This window comes from Archocentrus centrarchus, chromosome 18 (genome assembly GCF_007364275.1).
Source record: "Archocentrus centrarchus isolate MPI-CPG fArcCen1 chromosome 18, fArcCen1, whole genome shotgun sequence".
NCBI lineage: Eukaryota > Metazoa > Chordata > Actinopteri > Cichliformes > Cichlidae > Archocentrus > Archocentrus centrarchus.
Window position 1 is genome coordinate 18275232 of NC_044363.1, and position 18160 is coordinate 18293391.

At 41.4% G+C, this 18160-nt stretch overlaps 1 protein-coding gene across 1 annotated transcript in view; it reads left to right on the top strand.

The window, feature by feature from the left end:
• gal3st3 (galactose-3-O-sulfotransferase 3) overlaps positions 1 to 9182 on the top strand; it is a 41772-nt gene extending 32590 nt beyond the window's left edge. Inside the window, exons 2-3 of the mRNA XM_030753437.1 lie at positions 33 to 135; positions 5300 to 9182. Of these exons, the coding sequence (XP_030609297.1) occupies positions 53 to 135; positions 5300 to 6626 (1410 nt within the window). The 5' untranslated portion in view covers positions 33 to 52 and the 3' untranslated portion in view covers positions 6627 to 9182. The remainder of the gene's footprint in view (positions 1 to 32; positions 136 to 5299) is intronic.
• The last annotated feature ends 8978 nt before the right edge of the window (positions 9183 to 18160 follow it).

Below are 18160 nucleotides of genomic sequence, written 5' to 3' on the forward strand. Positions count from 1 at the left end.
ACTCCTTCTCTTCTTTTCTCTGCCTCCCACAGTCCCAGTGAAGCAGAGAGAGATGTCGCAGAAGAAGATATTCCTGGTCGTCATTGCCATCAGTACTGTCAGTCTTCTGCTGCACCATGGGGGTCACTTGAACTGGTGAGTGGCCCACAATATGCAAACACATTAAATAGCCATTATTCCTCTATAAATCCATATGGTCCTCATTACAATGAAAAATCTGACAATGGCAGCTCTGCAATTTTGCTTCATAGACAAATTAATAGAAGGACTGGCTTATTATTAAAGTCAAACATGGAAACTGTGAGCGCCTGAGCACTGCCATGCTGATCGAGGGACCAATTATAAAAGTAGAGTACTGTAGATTTTTGACAGCCCAGTGTTCTGTTCTCTTTCAACTTGCCGTTCTCAGCGTCTTTACCGTCTCACTTCACTGAACGTTCTTGTTTCCACATCTTATCAATGAGTCTGCAGTGAATACTGCATTCTGTTATATTACTGTATTCAGTATAATTACCACACACCACACATCAGAGGACTTAGACAGGATTTAGAGCGGCTCTAACTTCTTTGTTTTTAGTACATTTGGTGCTGTTTGCAGCACATGTAGCAGCATCACAACTGGCCAGAGAGTGGTGCTGAGTCAAGCTGTGCTTTCATGTTAACTCCTAGCATATGGAATACATTGCTTAAAAGGTGTTTTCCATTATAATGGCTACATACATTTACATACACTCACTGGGCACTTTATTAGGTACACCTTGCTAGTACCAGGTTGGACCCATTTTGCATTCAGAGCTACCTTCATTCTTCATGGCACCGATTCAACAAGTTGCTGGAAGCATTCCTCAGAGATTTTGTTCCATTTTGACATGATAGCATCACACAGTTGCTGCAGATTTGTTGGCTGCAGATCCAAGATGAAAATCTCCTGTTCTACTATAATCGAAAGGTGTTCTATTAGACTGAGATCATGTTCAAGAAACCAGTTTGAGATCATTTGAGTTTTGTGACACCATGCTTTATCCTGCTGGAAGCAGCCATCGGAAGACGGGTACAATGTGGTCATGAAGGGATGGACATGGTCAGAAACACTCAGGTAGGCTGTGGTGTATAAACAATGCTCAGTTGGTTCTAAAGTGCCCAAAGTGTGCCAAGAAAATATCCTCCTACACATTACACCACCAGCAGCCTGAACCATTAATACAAGGCAGGATGGAGCCATACTTTCATGTTGTTTACACAAAATTCTGACCCTAAATTCTGTTGCAGGAGAAATTGAGACTCATCAGACCAGGCAATGTTTTTCTGATCTTCTGTTGTCCAATTTGGGTGAGCCAAACTGCAGCCTCAATTTCCTGCTGTTAGTTGAAAAAAGTAGAGCCCAGTGTGGTCTTCTGCAGCTTTAACCCATGTGTTTCAAGGTCTAATGCAGTGGTTCTCAAATCCAGGCCTCATGGCCCAGTGTCCTGCAGGTTTTAGATGTGTCCCTGATTCAACACACCTGAATCAAATGGCTGAATTACCTCCTCAGTATGCAGTCAGGTTCTCCAGAGTCCTGCTAATGACTTCTATATTTGACTCAGGTGTGTTGAAGCAGAGACACATCTAAAACCTGCAGGACACTGGGCCACGAGGCCTGGATTTGAGAACCACTGGTCTAATGTGGCTGTAGCTCAGTGGGGTGGCTGTAGCTCAGTAGGTAGAGCAGGTCACCTACTGATCGGAAGGTCAGTGGTTCGATTCCTGGCTACTCCGGGCTACATGCCAATGTATCCTTGGGCAAGATACTTAACCCCAAGTTGCTCTCCGACCGTCCCGTCGGAGTATGAATGTGTGTGAATGTTAGCTAATTAAAAGCACTTAGCTTAGTAAAACATGGAAGTGCTTGTATGAATGGGAGTGCATGGGTGAATGTAAAACGTGTTGTATAAGCGCTTTGAGTGCTCATACTGAGTAGAAAAGCGCTATATAAGAACTAGTCCATTTACCATTTAATGTATTGTGTGTTCAAAGATGCTCTTCTGCATACCTTGGTTATAATGAGAGGTTATTTGACTTACTGTTGTCTTCCTATAAGCTTGAAGCAGCCTGGCCATTCTCTTCTGAGCTCTGACTTCAACAAGTTATTTTCACCCAGTAAACTGATGCTCACAGGACAATTTCTCTTATTCAGACCATCCTCTGTGATTGTTGTGTGGGAAAATCCCACGAAATCAGCAGTTCTGAAATACACAGACCTGCCAACCTGACACAACGAGGCATGTTCAAAGTCACTTAAATCACCTTTCTTCCCTATTCTGATGCTCAGTTTGAGCCTCCACGGGCCGTCTTGACCATGTCGAAATGACTAATTGCACTGAGTTCCTGCCACGCGATTGGCTGATTAGATACTTGTGTTAACGAGCAGTTTAACAGGTGTACCTAATGAAGTGTCCACTGAGTTCCTGAGAAGGAATATCATCCAATATATGGATTTAGTAGGAACATTTTACTCATACTCTTTAATTGAAAATTGATATGCATCTCCCCCAAGATCCCTTTATAGTCTGAGGTAAGATCACATTTCATAAGAAATATTCCTGGTTATAGTTTAACAGGGCTGGAACATATAGTTCACGGTAAAAATAAGAATACACAAAAAAGGGAATGTGCAAGACACTTTGAAAAGTAATAGGCCATATAATCAGCTATATGTTGAGTGAAAGTCAGTAAACTATAATATTGTTTTCACTCTATTCTTTGCAGTACAAACAGACACACCAAATATCATATATTATATTTCCAGCCTCCTGTCCTCCCGTGGCTTTACCCTGCTTCTGTATCTTTCCTACTTTCCTGTTTCTCTTTTCAGTCCCATTTATGTTTACTATTTTTGCCTTCCTGTCGTGCCGTCTCTGTCCTGTTCTACACATTAGTCTCTTCCATTATCTGTCCAGTGTGTGCAGCTTTGCCTCTGTTATTATTTTATCTGCAACAGCTACAGTGCCTTAAAAAAAATATTTGCCCCCTTCCTGATTGGTTGACAAAGATAACCCGAGTAAATACAAAATGCAGTTTTTAAATGAAGATTTCATCTATTAAGAAAAAAAGCCATCTAAACCTACTTGGCCCTGGCCCTGTGTGAAAAAGTACACTATATTGCCAAAAGTATTCGCTTGTCTGCCTTAACATGCATATGAACTTGAGTAACATCCCATCTTAATCCATAGGGTTTAATATGATGTTGCCCCACCCTGTGAAGCTAAAACAGCTTTAACTCTTCTGGGAAGGCTTTCCAGAAGGGTAAGGAGTGTGTTAATGGTAATTTTTTACCATAATCCCCCCCTTGACCAAACTTTACACTTGGCACAATGCAGTTAAACAAGTACCGTTGTCCTGGCAACGGCCAAGCCCAGACTCATCCATCAGATTGCCAGACAGAGAAGCATGATTCATCATCCCAGAGAACACTTCTCCACTGCTCTGGAGTCCAATGACAGTTTGCTTTACACCACTGCATCTGACACTTTGCATTGAGCTTGGTGATGTAAGGCTTGGATGCAGCTGCTTGGCCCTAGAAACCCATTCCATGAAGCTCTCTAAACACTGTACTTGAGCTAATCTGAAGACCACATGTGGTTTGAAGGTCTGTGGTGACTGACTCTGCAGAAAGTTGGCAACCTCTGTGCACAATGTGCTTCAGCAGCTACTGACCTGGCTCTGTGATTTTACGTGGCCTACCGCTTCATGGTCGAAATTTCATGACTGGACTTGTTGCACAGGTGGCCTCACGGTACCACGCTGGAATTCACTGAGCTCCTGAGAGTGACCCATTCTTTCACAAAGCTTTGTAGATGCAGCTTGAATGCCTAGGGGCTTGGTTTTATACACCTGTGGCCATGGAAGTTATTGGAAGTGTGAGTGAATAATTTTGACAATATAGTGTAATCCATGCCCTTGTTAAATCCTGAATTATCTGTGATTAAACACATTTTTTTGGAAAGCTGAATTTCACTAACCATACCCAGGCCTGCTTACTGTCAGACCTGTTGAATCAAAAAAATCACTTAAATAGAACCTGTCTGACAATGTGAAGTAGGCTAAAAGATCTCAGAAAGTAACACATCATGCTAAAATCTAAAGAAACAGATGAGAAGCAAAGTCATTGACATTTATCAGTCTGGAAAGGGTTACAAAGCCATTTCTAAGGCTTTGGGACTCCAGTGAACCAAATGGTGAGAGTCATTTTCCACTAATGCTTAGAAGAGTACCCTTCCCAGGAGTGGCTGGCCTAACAAAATTACTCCAAAAGCACATTGATAACTCATCCAGAAGGTTACAAAAGAACCCAGAACATCTAAAGAACTACAGGCCTCACTTGCCTCAGTTAAGGTCAGTGTCCATGACTCAACAATAAGAAAGAGAATGGGCCAAAATGGCATCTATGCAGAGAAAACTAGACTTTTGGGAAAATATTTTGTGGACTGAAAAGACAAAAGTTGAACTTTTTGGAAGGTTTGAGTCCTGGTACGTCTGGTAGATAACTAACAGCATTTCATATAAAGAACATCATACCAACAGTCAAAAATTGTGGAGGTAGTGTGATGGTCTGGGGCTGCTTTGCTGCTTCAGGACGATTTGCTGTAATTGATGGAACCATGAATTTGGCTCTCTAGCAGAAAATCCTGAAGAAGCATGTCTGGCCATCAGTTCATGCCCTGAAGTTCAAGCTCACTTCAGTTATGCAGCAGGACAGTGATCTGAAACACACCAGCAAGTCCACCTCTGAATAGCTCAAAATAAACTAAATGAAGGTTTTGGAGTGACCTAGTCAAAGTCTGAACTTAAATCAGATTGAGATGCTTTGGGATGACCATAAACAGGCCGTTCATGCTGGAAAACCCTCCAATGTGGCTGGCTTAAAACAATTCTGCAAAGAAGAGTGGACCAAAATTCCTCCACAGTGTTGTGAAAGACTCATTGGCAGTTATCACAAACGTTTGATTGCAGTTGTTGCTGCCAAGGGTGGCACAACCAGTTATTAGGTTTAGGGGTCGTTTACTTTTCACACGGTTTGGATGGCTTGTTTCCTTAATAAATAAAATCTTAATTTCAAAACTGCATTTTGTATTTAGTCAGTTTATCCTTAATATTAAAATCTGTTTGATGATCTAAAACATGTTAAGGTTGACAAATATGTAAAAAAAAAAAAAACTAAGAAATCAGTAAGGAGGCAGCTACTTTTAGAGAACTGTACTCTTTGTAGTCTTTGAGCTAATTTAGCTTAAAATAAATTGTCATTTTTTTTCTTTACCTCTAGGCCCATGGAAGCCTTCCACCTTGGTTGTCCAGCCCTGCGCTCTCACCCAGCCCCAGGCCTGAAGCCTAAACACACCAATGTTGTTTTCCTGAAGACCCACAAAACAGCTAGCACCACCATGCAGAACCTGCTGTTCCGATTTGCAGAGCGCAACAACCTGACGGTGGCATTGCCCGTACAGGCCTGCAGTCACCAGTTTTGCTACCCGCGCTCCTTCACATCTCACTTTGTGCATCCGCACACGCTACCACCAAACATCATCACCAGCCACATGCGCTTCAATAAGGCTGAGCTGCAACGTCTGATGCCAAATGATACAATATACATCACAATCTTGAGAGAGCCCGGCTCCATGTTTGAGTCCTTGTTCAGTTACTACAACCAGTACTGTCAGAGTTTCAAGAGGGTTCCTAATGGCTCACTAGAGACGTTCTTAGAGGAGCCCTTGCGCTACTACAGGCCAGATGAGAAGGACTCCATGTATGCACGCAACACCTTGACCTTTGACTTGGGTGGAGACAAAGATCGTCCAGCGACAGATGTGGCTTATGCACGAGTCTTTGTGGCAGAGGTGGAGCGAGTGTTCTCCCTGGTGATGATTGCTGAGTACTTTGATGAGTCGCTGGTTCTACTTCGACATCTCCTATCCTGGGATCTGGATGACATTTTGTATGTTAAGCTCAACATGCGGACACCAAGTTCCAAGCGGAGCCTGACTCCTGGTCTTCGTGCAAAGATCCGGGCCTGGAATTCCTTAGATGCCCGTCTCTATGACCACTTTAATGCCTCATTGTGGCACCGACTCTCTGCTTTGGGCCCAGCCTGTGTGGCAAGGGAAGTGCGACTCCTTCGTCGGGCTCAGGAGAGGCTGATGAGAAGCTGTTTCGGTGGGCGGATGCCACTTCTCCGTTCAGCTGCTCAAATCAAAAACAAGGATCTCCGCCCCTGGCAGCCTAGTGGAAAAGTCGACATAGTGGGTTATGACCTCCCAGTAAATCTCAGCCACGGCTTCTCGAGCCAGGCTCAGGAGCTCTGCCTCAAGCTCATCATGCCAGAAGTCCAATACACACGGGTGCTCCTACGCTCCCAGTCTCTGCGATACCGTCGAGGCTATCAGCTTCGGCCTCAACAGCAGTCACATCCCCTCCAGCAGCCTGCTCGCACAGTCCTGCTTCGGCATCAAGTCCACCGCAGCCAGCCACCACCCGCTGCTGCTCCAGTCCCTGCCTCAGGAACGGGGTCCACCTCCACCTCAAAGGCTGTTTCAGGAACTCAAGGTCAGGCAACAAAGCAAGGGCCTAAATCCTCACAAATTCAGTCCTCATAGGCTGAAAAACAGACTTGAAAATAATCAGAGTGCCCAGCAGACTGCATTGTTCAACTCATCCTAACTCATGAAGCTATGATTGTTGGCTGGTGTGGGATTTTGGAAACAAGGCTGTCCTTGGGAAAATGTTGGATTTGTTCTTGAATTAGTGTCTCTTATGTTCCTTCCTGCCTTTGAGATGACAATAAATAAAGGAAAAAAGGGGTTGGACATATCTGGACTTGAACTTGAATCTCTCTCCTTTCTGGTCCGTCAGATGGTATCAGGGTTTGAAGGCACAAAAGCCGGAGGAACACTGGAACTAAACTGAAACCCTACTGCATGCCTCTGCACCCCTGACTGCGGTGAATGCGAGAGGGTTTTAGGTGAAAGTGGTCCTTTGAAGAAAATCTGTTATATGCGTCTGGGACTCAATAGGGAAGTGGCGATATCAGGCCTATTGTGCAGCACAGAGTGTGCTTTGTGTGTATCACACTGGGATAGTATTATGTTACTTGTATTTGTTCTCTGTTTCTCAAGCTCTCATTCGCTCTCTCCCTAACATATGCCACTTAAAGTCCATGAGGAGACGTAATGACATAAAGGGATCGGCTGTCAGGCCTCCGAAGAGCTTCCTAAGAGGCCAGACAGGCATTGAAATCAGCTCCAACCATTAATATGACAGCACAAAAACAACTCTTCTTTTTTTTTTTCTTACTAACTCTAGAACCTAAAGCAGTGGCGGGAGAGGGGATAAAAAGGCCAGAGAGATAGAGAAAGATGAAGACTTTATCCAAGGGGGCAAGCCTAAAAACTGCTGGATACTCAATTTAGCCACCCATTATCACTATAAATCCCACAGAGACTGAGCACACGTACAAAGCCTATGTCTCGTCAGCGTTTTGACCTCCCTCGCTTCCTCCTAACATCCTTCTCTCCATTCACCACCTTGTCATTGCTGCTGTTACCCTCTGGTCAGGCTCTCCATCCAGCGAGAAACACTAACATCGTTTTTCCTCACCCCGGTCTTCATCGAACAGCTAGACGAGATCACACCTCGCCTCGCGGAGACTTTATGTTAAAGGCGAAGCTTCTAGATGTGGGGATTCATTTTAAAGCTTGGGCGTTATTGCAATAAGATCTCCAGGCCTTCACCCTCATATGAAAGGTGTATATTTAATAACCTACCAGCAACCCCATGTCACACATACACTCAGACACACACTGGCACAAACAAAAACATAAAACTCCTTGACAGGACAAAGACTTGAAGCCTGTGGATCACAGTGTTTGAATATTTAATCACCTCCTCTCACAGCCCGTCTATGGCCCAGGTTCTAGGGTTACGCGGCTGTACATTTTAATTAAGGACATGTTCAACCAGGTGAAAGCTGCTCATTCTGGACCCTGAAGCACAGAAGGACAAAGAGAGAGTGAATCTTAAAGCCTCTTAAGGCAGCTGGGCCAGCTGGGATCTTAGAGAGTCTTCATTTATCTCGGCTGTGATCCATTTTTAATGCTTTCTGCTCATGTTTAATGTGTCATTTATTTTCTTTTATTACTCCAGTGATCAGTGAGGTTCTGTTGAGGAAGTGGAGGAACAATATAGTTGTGAGGCTGTGTGAGAGAATGTGTTTGAGCCAAGAAACGGTTTTCTCGGCTCCCGTTATTTTCTTTTTTCCTGTGGCCTGCAAGATTTATTAAACTATGTATTATTTATTATCGGGACTTAATGAGTCCCATTATTGTATTTTTAACTGTTATTTTTCATGAATCACTGGATAAAAACTGCTTTTCCATCGATTTGGTGGCCCATCGTGTGTGCAGCTTACCTCTTCAGGCAGCAGAGATGGAACAAGGCATGCGGAAACGGTTTAAAATATTAATTCTGTACATGTTTTACAAATGCAGAACTACAACAAACCGCACATCGAATCAACTTTAGTGGCTTCAGAGTTAATCTCCCATTCAGCAGCATTAAGTGCTTAACCACACTTTGCTTTTGTGGTTTGAGTGTGTCATACCACAGGTAACAATAATAAACACACACACACACACACGCTGCTGCTGCTGCTGCTGCTTTGACAGGGATAAAAAAAACAACGAAGCCATTGAGAAATAAACGCAAAGAGAGGACACAGTTTTCTGAAGTGGCTGTGAGTGTGAATGTGTGCATGCATGACATTTTTTATTTATTAGACATTTGAAATGTGTTCGGATATGTGTAAAAAAAATTCTTCAGGATATATACGCTGTAAATCGTGGGTAAACATGAAGAAGGCTGTGGTTTTGTATTTTCTTGCTCCCATGAAAAGACCCAAACCAGCAATATGTAAATTGGTCTGCCAACTTCCTGCTGTGAAAGCACACCATAAATTCCTAAAAAGGTTCACACATAAGGTACTGGGCGAAAGTCTTGAGTCACCATTCATTTCTTTTTATATCGTTAGAAAAAATGTTAAATAGGTACGTAGATTTATTGAAACATGGACACACATCCATGAAAATACATTATATAAGTTAAAAACAGAGTTTGTACAATTCTAGCAAGCTTGAAAGTGAATATTTGGTATGATCACCTTTGTTCTTCAGCCTGAACTCTCTGAGGCAGCTTTCTTGTCATTTCTTTAAGTAGTCTTCAGGCATAGTTCTTCAGGCTTCTTGAAGGTCATTTAAAGCTCTTCTTTGGATGTTGGCTGCATTTTGTTCTGTTCTCTGTCAACATGATCCCACACTGCTTCAGTAATGTGCAGGTCTGGGCTCTGTGGAGGCCAATCCATGACTGATGGTCTTCCACTGTGTGATTTTCTATCCAGGTATGCTTTTACTGCATTGGCAGCATGTTTTGGATTATTGTCATGAATCCACTACCAGTTAGACGCTTTCCAGATGGTATTGCATGGAGGATCAAAATCTGACGACACATTTCTGTGTTCGTAATCCCATCAGTTTTGACTGAACACCACTGGCTGAAATGCAGAGCCAAATCATGTTTTAAACACTGTAAACACTCACTGTTGTACCTCTCTGCTGACCTCTGTATATACTGATGATTTGAACAAAAATGTCAAATGTGGATTCATCCCTCCATAACACCTGTTGCCACTGATTTTCAGTCCAGTTCTTATGTAATTTGCATACTTCAGCTATCCTTCCACTGAAAGCATTTCTGATGAGGCTTCAGTGAATGATGATATATCTGAGTCTTCAGATCAACTGATGGTCCAGATGTATCTCTCAGGTCCTGTGTCAGATCTTTGATGGACTTTTTCTTAAGGACATGACTTTCAGATCCTGTTCATTTGCTGTGTGTGTGTGTGTGTGTGTGTGTGTGTGTGTGTATATATATATATATATATATATATATATATATATATATATATATATATATATATATATATATATATATATATATATATATATATATATAATTTTCAGGACACTGCATCAAAAATGGTCAGGTACAAGGACTGGACTGAAGATGAGTAAAAAATCAGCCAATGTCCAATGAAAAGCTTTGAAAGACCACCAGAAAGCCTGGAGAACCATTGCTCTTGCATTGTTGTAATGGTACAATAAAGTCTGTTGCATTGGAAGCAAACTATAAAGAAATGAGGGGTGGTGCAAGACCTTTGCACAGCACTGTATGGTACTGAAACAGTTTGACTCAGTGTGTTTCAGTGAGAGGAGCTGAACGGCACAGAGGACATATCAAACTTTGAGATCATTGATTATATACTGGAAGATCAATGTATCGTTAGGTTTTGTTGTGTCACAGGCTTTTTTTAGTAGCCTTTCCTTTATCAAAACAGGGCCTCACAAACCTTTGGGCTCCTGGGACTCCTTACAGAGTAGAATATTTCCAAGCATTCCCCTCCTCCCGTAGTCCTAACACTGATTGTTTCATTTGGATTAAGCATCATTTGAACATGAGCTGACTGACTCAAATGTTTGTCTACTAGATAGCTGCTAATAAATCCAGCTATACAACAGCAAGAACACTTTGCTGGATTTGTAATGTGTCAGTCTTATCAGGGTTTCCATTGGCCCAAAGATAATATGGGAGGGAGTAATGGAAAAATAACCTAACGACATAAATGGTACAAATTAAAGGATGCAATATTACAATTTTATTTATTTTAATTTATATGGCAATTTTTTTAGCACGCTGGACCTTGTGGTCCTCAGATCCCTCTTCTAAGAACACCACTGTAAAGGAGCTGGCAGCTGATGCTGATTTTCATCTTTATCAACTATGGTTTGTGAAAAGAAAAAAAAAAAAAGGTGACCTTGAATGCAACTCCTAAATTGCTTGAAGCACATTTCAATCTGCTATGGAATAACAGGAAGTGAACGTGCTGTTAGACACTAAATATGAATTTGTCCAACACTAATTAAGCATGTGTGTAGAGACCCAAAGTATTCAACATTAAATGATACATTGTCAATAAAAAATATTAACTAATATAAGCTAAATATATCTTTCAACCATATGAGACTTTGAATGCAATTTTCTAATTTTTAAAAAATGTATTTACTATTTTACAAATGCGAAAAAGGCTGTTAATACATAAAGATAAACTCACTTTGGAAGAAGGACAGTTTGGAATAGAAAAAGAAGTAAAAATATGAATTAGCCCGTATTTTCTTGGTCAAAATACAGATTTTTCCATATACAACCAAAGAGCACATATATATTGCTGCAATTTTGAACACTTTGGGTCTCCATAGAAGTTTCCAGTAGTCGAATGTATTCCTTTCTGCCAACTTGCAACTCATATTTGCTGCCAAAAAATAAACATATGGACACGAGCATTGCAAATGCTCTTCCTCAGACTTTAGCATCTGACTGGGATTCAGATGAAGAACGTCTGTTTCCCCTCAACTGTTCATTTAAGAGCCAGGCTCTGAGTCGCTGTAAGTGCTCTTTTGATTGTAGGAGACGTTTTCCTGCCTGTTCTGCTTCATGTCAGAGTGTTTCACTAATGGTCCTGCTGTCATGGCTAAAGTGTCTGCTATTCTTTCTCAGAATATGTCACAGGGCTGTGAAAATGGTATACTAAAATCTCCTCATCTCTACATTAGCTGCCCCTCCTTTTCTTGTGTGAGAGAAATGTGAAGCTGTTTTTTTTTTTTTTTTACATTATTTTCTGGAAAATGAAACCATTGTGGCATCAAATCCTTTTTTTTTTGGTCTCTTTCAAGCCACAGAGAAGTAAACAGGAACTTCATTGTTGTCCGCTGTCCTCTTTGATGTGCGCACCATTTATTTCCATTCTGTTTTTTGGGGCTTTATCTGTGAACTGAGAAAAATGAGAGATTTTTTTTCTTTAAATTTTATTTTGTGGATGGTTGGAAGAGTTTGGGTGGGTGACGGAGCTCTGAACAAATGGCTAGTGACAATCAGAGCTAGGGGCCCCAAAGCTTTGTAATGATGGTTGGTAAGAGTGATGAATAAAGTTTGAATGATTCCAGTTCATCTGCGAGTGAACGGCTTTGACTCTGCCATTACGCTTTTCTGTGCAGATTTATTCAGATATGCAGTGAGTTGAATTATTCTGGATATCACGCCAACACACACACACACACACACACACACACACACACACACACACACACACACACACACACACACACACACACACACACACACACACACACACACTCTTCATCAGCAGTGAAACATAACACACAATGACAGTCGCTCAATTAAGATTCAGATTCTAAACGGTTTCTATTTCCCTGAAGACTGAAACCAGACTTTTCAGCCTGCAATCAGTCTTTGGAAATTACCTCCATTTAGCATGGCTGCCTAAATGAATGAACAAATTGCTTCTCAGAGGGACAAAAACAAAATGCAGAGCGGCGTGTGTTTGATATGACTGTGATTGAAGCAATCACTATGCTGTGTCCCCCTCCGACGGCCTGCTGTTGCCATGGCGGTGCCTGCTAAGAGGTGGCCGCTGCCTCGTCACCCCTCAGCTTTTCTCTAACATGGTGGCACCCTTTCTGTTTATTGCTCTATCACGGGTATAATCAGGGTTCCAACCATGCACATAATTATAGCTATAATGCTAACTATAATAATAATAACATAGGATGAAATGATCAAAGGAGAAATATAGGTACTTTCTTTCATTTTTCTATCTACTTTCTCCTAAAAGAAACCTACTATGTGCGTGTCTGCAAGTCAGAGGATGTGCAGTGACAGCCTTCAACAGCTGTAAACAGCAGCTTAACAAATACTAGACAAGAATGTGGAGAATATGCGGGCCTCTCTGCTCTCGTTACGCGTCAGATATGTTCATGCCTGAGCAGTCTCTGACGCGTGAAATTCACTTCAGCTTATATAAATGACTGTATTAGTTGAGAATTTACTCTAATGTCTTTAGATTGTTTATTTCATTAGTTATTGGCTCTTCTGGCACACGTGTATTACCCAGGATGAATGCTAATAAAACTGGTCAACACTTTTTCAAAATTGTGGGGGAATCAAATGTCAGCACAACCAAGATGGTGACTGATTAATATCAGTATGTTATCATTTTAATTATGAGGTTTTCAGCATTTAGCACCATAGTGCTGCATGTCTACTATAAAAGTATTAATTACAATGTACAGTTAGTGCCATAATGTGTTGCACAAAGACACAATATAATATTTACAGTTTAACTCTGTGCTGACTTTGACAAAAATTTTGTGTTAACTTTTTAGGAATTGCAGCCATTTTTATGCACAGTCTGTCATTTTCACAGGCTCATAAGTAACATAATTTTAAATACAAAGACTGTTTTTAAATCTTGGATGAGTCTGTTCTCTGTTCGGTTCTCTGCCCGGACTTTACTGCATTTGCTGCTTGTTTTCAGTGTCTGTGCATTCAGTTTTTATTTAATAACTGAATGCATCCTCTCTCCTGGAGCATATGAGAGCACTGGATTCCAGGTGGAGGAACTACACAAAACAAGGAAGGAGACATGAGGAAAAGAAAATCAAGAAGGAGAATTAGTCATTCGGGAACATGTCAGAGACAGAAGTCAGAGATCAGGTTAGTGTTTGAGATACTTGTGACCATGTTTGCATGCATATCAACAGGTGTAGTTTGTAGTTCTTATTGGCGCAGTTATGCCTGTTGTAATAACTATGCTGCAGTAGCAGGATGAGCAGAAACAATAATAGCAACAAGTATGAAGGTATTTGACAAAGAGACAAAACAACAACAAAAAATTGTCTTACATTTAGGTCCATAATTTGTTGGACAAAGACATCTTAAATCTGGGCTGCACAGAGAAGCAGGAGAGTGTGACAGCAGTGCTTGCAGTGTGTGACATAAGCAGACTAGAGTGGAGGCACAATCAAACACACCTGCCTTTAATTAACCCAACCCAAGTGCAGCCACTGCCTTCAGAGCACATGTGAAACTCACCTGCACACACACACACACACACACACACAGACCCACTCTCAAATCAGTGCCAATTGCTCACTGCAAATGTGGAAGTGAATTAGTGTGCAGATGATACAAGCCCACCCAGTTACGCCCCCCCGCCAATTACTGCTTAAGGGTATGAATGTCAATTTTAGAAACTTACACAGACTTTACCTTTTTCTAAATTATGAAAGACCTCGTAGGAAGAGGCTTCTGCAGTGGATTGGCACTATTCAACCTCACAGAATGACCGATATGATTCGTTCATATTTTCTGAATATATAAACCTGTTAGCACACCTCCATATCATACACTTTGTAAATGATATGCTGGCATAAACAGGGTTGTCTCAAATTAAAACGTTAATTTGTGGATTCTGATTGTCACGCTAGTTTTTCTCCACTTCTGACCTCAAATCTAAAGCTTAGTTTATGGTTGCAGAGCATGCTAACAGTGATGTCACCACAGTTCTGTAACCCTTCATGCTGGTGCTGAAGTGCTGTCATAGGGCGAGAGGCACAGTTAAACACTAAACAACATAAGTAAAGCTAATACTTCATAAAAAAAAAAAAAAATGCCACTGTTAGCTAGCTAGCCTTGGCATTTTCATGAAGGCCGGCAGGCCCGCTGCTCCTCATGCACTTAATGTCAGTACTTGTCAGTGTGAGCACATATGTAATCAAAATCTTAAGTACGGAAGCACACAACTTCAGACAGAGTATACAGCGGGCTCATAGGCTGCAGCAACAAAGAATAGAATTACCTCACAAACTGAGTAAGGAGCAACAAGATTTATTTAACCCAACAATAAACATGATGTGTTCCAGCCAGAAACACAAATCCCCTTCGGGTTGTGTCAGGAAGGACATCCTCTCAAACCAAGCAGCAGCCGATACTACCTTCTTCTTAACGTGTGTAAATCCCTGTCAGTGGTGTAAAGCAGTGTATGGATGGGTTGGCAGGTGTATGGTGTTTGTTGTATGTGCCGATCCAAACTAAAATGCTAACACAAATAAAAACAACCAAATGAGGTGCCATGGCATGGATGCAGAGCTACAGGAGGAGAGTGGAACAAGAGTGGGGCTCCAGTCCATGCAAGGAAGGATTTAAAGAGTCCTGAAGAACACTGGACATGTTTTCTGCACTTCCATCCATCCATCCATCCATCCATCCATCCATCCATCCATCCATCCATCCATCCATCCATCCATCCATCCATCCATCCATCCACTTATCCTTTTCAGGGTTGCGGGGGTTCTTTAGTCTATCCCAGCTGTCATAGGGTGAGAGGCAGGATACACCCTGTACAGGTCTAACACAGAGAATTTCCTGCCATCTCCACATGGGAAACTTCTGCAACCCAACACACAGAGCACTGCCCAAGAAGGCCCAGGGCCATAACAATTAGCAGAACTAATAAGACGAGCCGCATGAACTAATTAAAACAAGCGAAGTACAGCTAGCACACCAGTTAATAATGACTGGTATGCAATATGCATGTAAAACACACAAAAACTGTTAATAACTTCTGTATTAACATCACTGGACTAGCACAGCCACATTATAGAGCAGTCTACTCAGTTTAAACGCTAACTGTCCAACATGACAAACTCTGTATATCACACAAATGGGGACAACATTTGGAATATTTCAGAATATTACATTCATTAATTATTGACAGGAGCTGTACTGTGGTGTGGACGGCTGAAAGTACCTGCCCATCCTGCGCTATAAGAACGTGAGCAAGGAGCAAAAGTAAAGCCTTTCTGTATGTACAAACAGCAAATGAGAGTGTCAGACAGAGTAATAGAGTGGGCAATAAAATGCCCCGCTCACAAGATCACATTTAACCCCATAATAACACAGCTGTGTGCTGTGCATCATGCACTCAAACCCATTAAATCACTTATTAATGTCTAAATGGGTTTTTACAAATGCACACAAGAGCCCGTCAGACACCATCAAACAAATTCCCTCGTGACACAAAACCAAAATTGGACCTCAAACACCAGCAGCGCAACAGCCACTGAGACAAACTGAAGAAAGTTCAAGGATAAATACACCACTGCATTGGATTTTATTAATGCCACGACCATGTATTTATGAGCTGTGCACATGCTGTTCAGTGCAGCGGTTTATTGGAATTATTCATTTGAAAGTGCACAAGTGGAATTCTGGGTAAATTGCAGGCACTGAATTGTCATAGCTTAGCTCAAGTGCTTTGCCTTGATTACCCTGTGATTGGGTCTAAAATGTCAGGCACCTATTCATCATCGAGTTTAAAGTGCATTTTCTTCTCTTATGTATTCCAACTCTGTAACTCAAGTTGTATTTGAAGAAAAAAGGAACAGAGGTAGAAACTCAGATAGTAGCCACAGGGTGAATTTAGTTATTGTATGAAAAACTAAAACTTTGTGATTTACAGAATTAAAACAATGTTTAGGAATGAAATGCTTGTTGATATGTTGCCTTATAAGAAGGCTTTTCCTGGCTGTGTTTTCATCTTTATGCCTGCTGCTTACTGGTAGTAAGTATATCAAGAAGGAGAGCTGCAGCCTGGAGAATTCAACTTAACTCACAGCAATTCGATTTACAAAGGATTTTGCCCTCTAAAGACTTTGTTTGGATTGGAAGTGGAGCCTCAGTCAGAGAGTCAAAAGACTTGATTTGGACTTGCTGGGAATGTCTCTCAAGGCTGGTGATAAACATCAATAAAGCAGAAGTGCAAACTTTCAAACTGGACTTGAGACAAAGTCAAAAACCCCCAAAATTGAACATAAAAATAACTCCTGCTAACGACCCAGTTCTTAACAATATTATTGTCTGTACCAAAGTAAAAAGTAAAAACTAAAACACAGAAGAAGAGAAGCTCTGAAAAACACGATGATTCAAATATGTTTTAAAATTATTATTCATTTTTTAAAAATCCTGGAAATTGCCCTGATTTGCATGGCCCCATGCACATATCTTTAATAAAAATGACTGATTTTGCTGATGGAAGGTCACCTATGACATTAGCTTACTGTAACTGACAGATTTGAATATCTGGTGTGGACTTTAAACAATCTCATTCTTCTATTTGACATTAATTTATTTCACATATACAGCTTCAAAGCTCAATTACAAGCTATCTGCCTTCAAATTTGATCAAGTGTTGAGGATCTCAGGACAGATTCAGACGTATGTGCAGAATGTCCTGAATGTATTTTTGGGAACGTAAAATATTACTGGTACTTGTATCAATAAATTCAATCCATACTGACCAAATTTACCAGTGAGTGCTACTGAGAACAAAGGGAACATTCAAGGAACTCATTGCAGATCGGTGTAAGAATGAGACTTGTAGATTTACACAAGTTGTGAAAGTCTCTTGGAGCCATTTTTAAACAACTGCAGATTCCTGTACTGTACATAAGTACAAGTCATTCTGATGTTTCACCACTTTGCCAAAGTCTGGAAGAAGACCCAAGCTGTCACACTCAGAGGGAGAGGGAATTGGTTAGGATGTTCAGGAACAACCCAGGAACAACCAAGGCTCAGTTCTGCCATGAACTGGAAACTACTGCCCACATTGAAGCAAGTTTCACATTGTCACGGACTGAGAGTGTGCTGACCAAGAAAGAAACCTTCTGAAGACAAGTTTGATGGTAAAACGAGACAAAGACTGAGCTATTTGGCTACAATGACAAGAGGTATGTTTGGAGGAGTAACCGTGAGGCTTTCAAACCTAAGACCACTGTACCAACTGTCAAGCATGGTGGTGTTAGCATCGTACTCTGGGGCTGTTTTGCTGCCAGTGGTACAGGTACACTGCACAAAGTGGATGGAATAATGAAGGAGGAGGTTTACCTCCAAATTCTTCAACTTTACCTCAAATCAACAGCTAAATGGTTGAAATATGGACATGGTTGGGCATTCCAGCAGGACAAGGATCTCAAACACACATCAATGCTGGGTTGAAAGGGATGAAACAAGCTAACACTGAGTTTCTGCAATAGCCTTCCCAAAGCCCTGACTTCAGCCCTAGTGAAAATTTGTGGACTACGCTTAAAAGCTGGCTCTGTGCCAGAAAACCAACCAATTCTGCCAGGAAGAGTGGTCAAATATCTGCCAGACACTTGTTGATGGC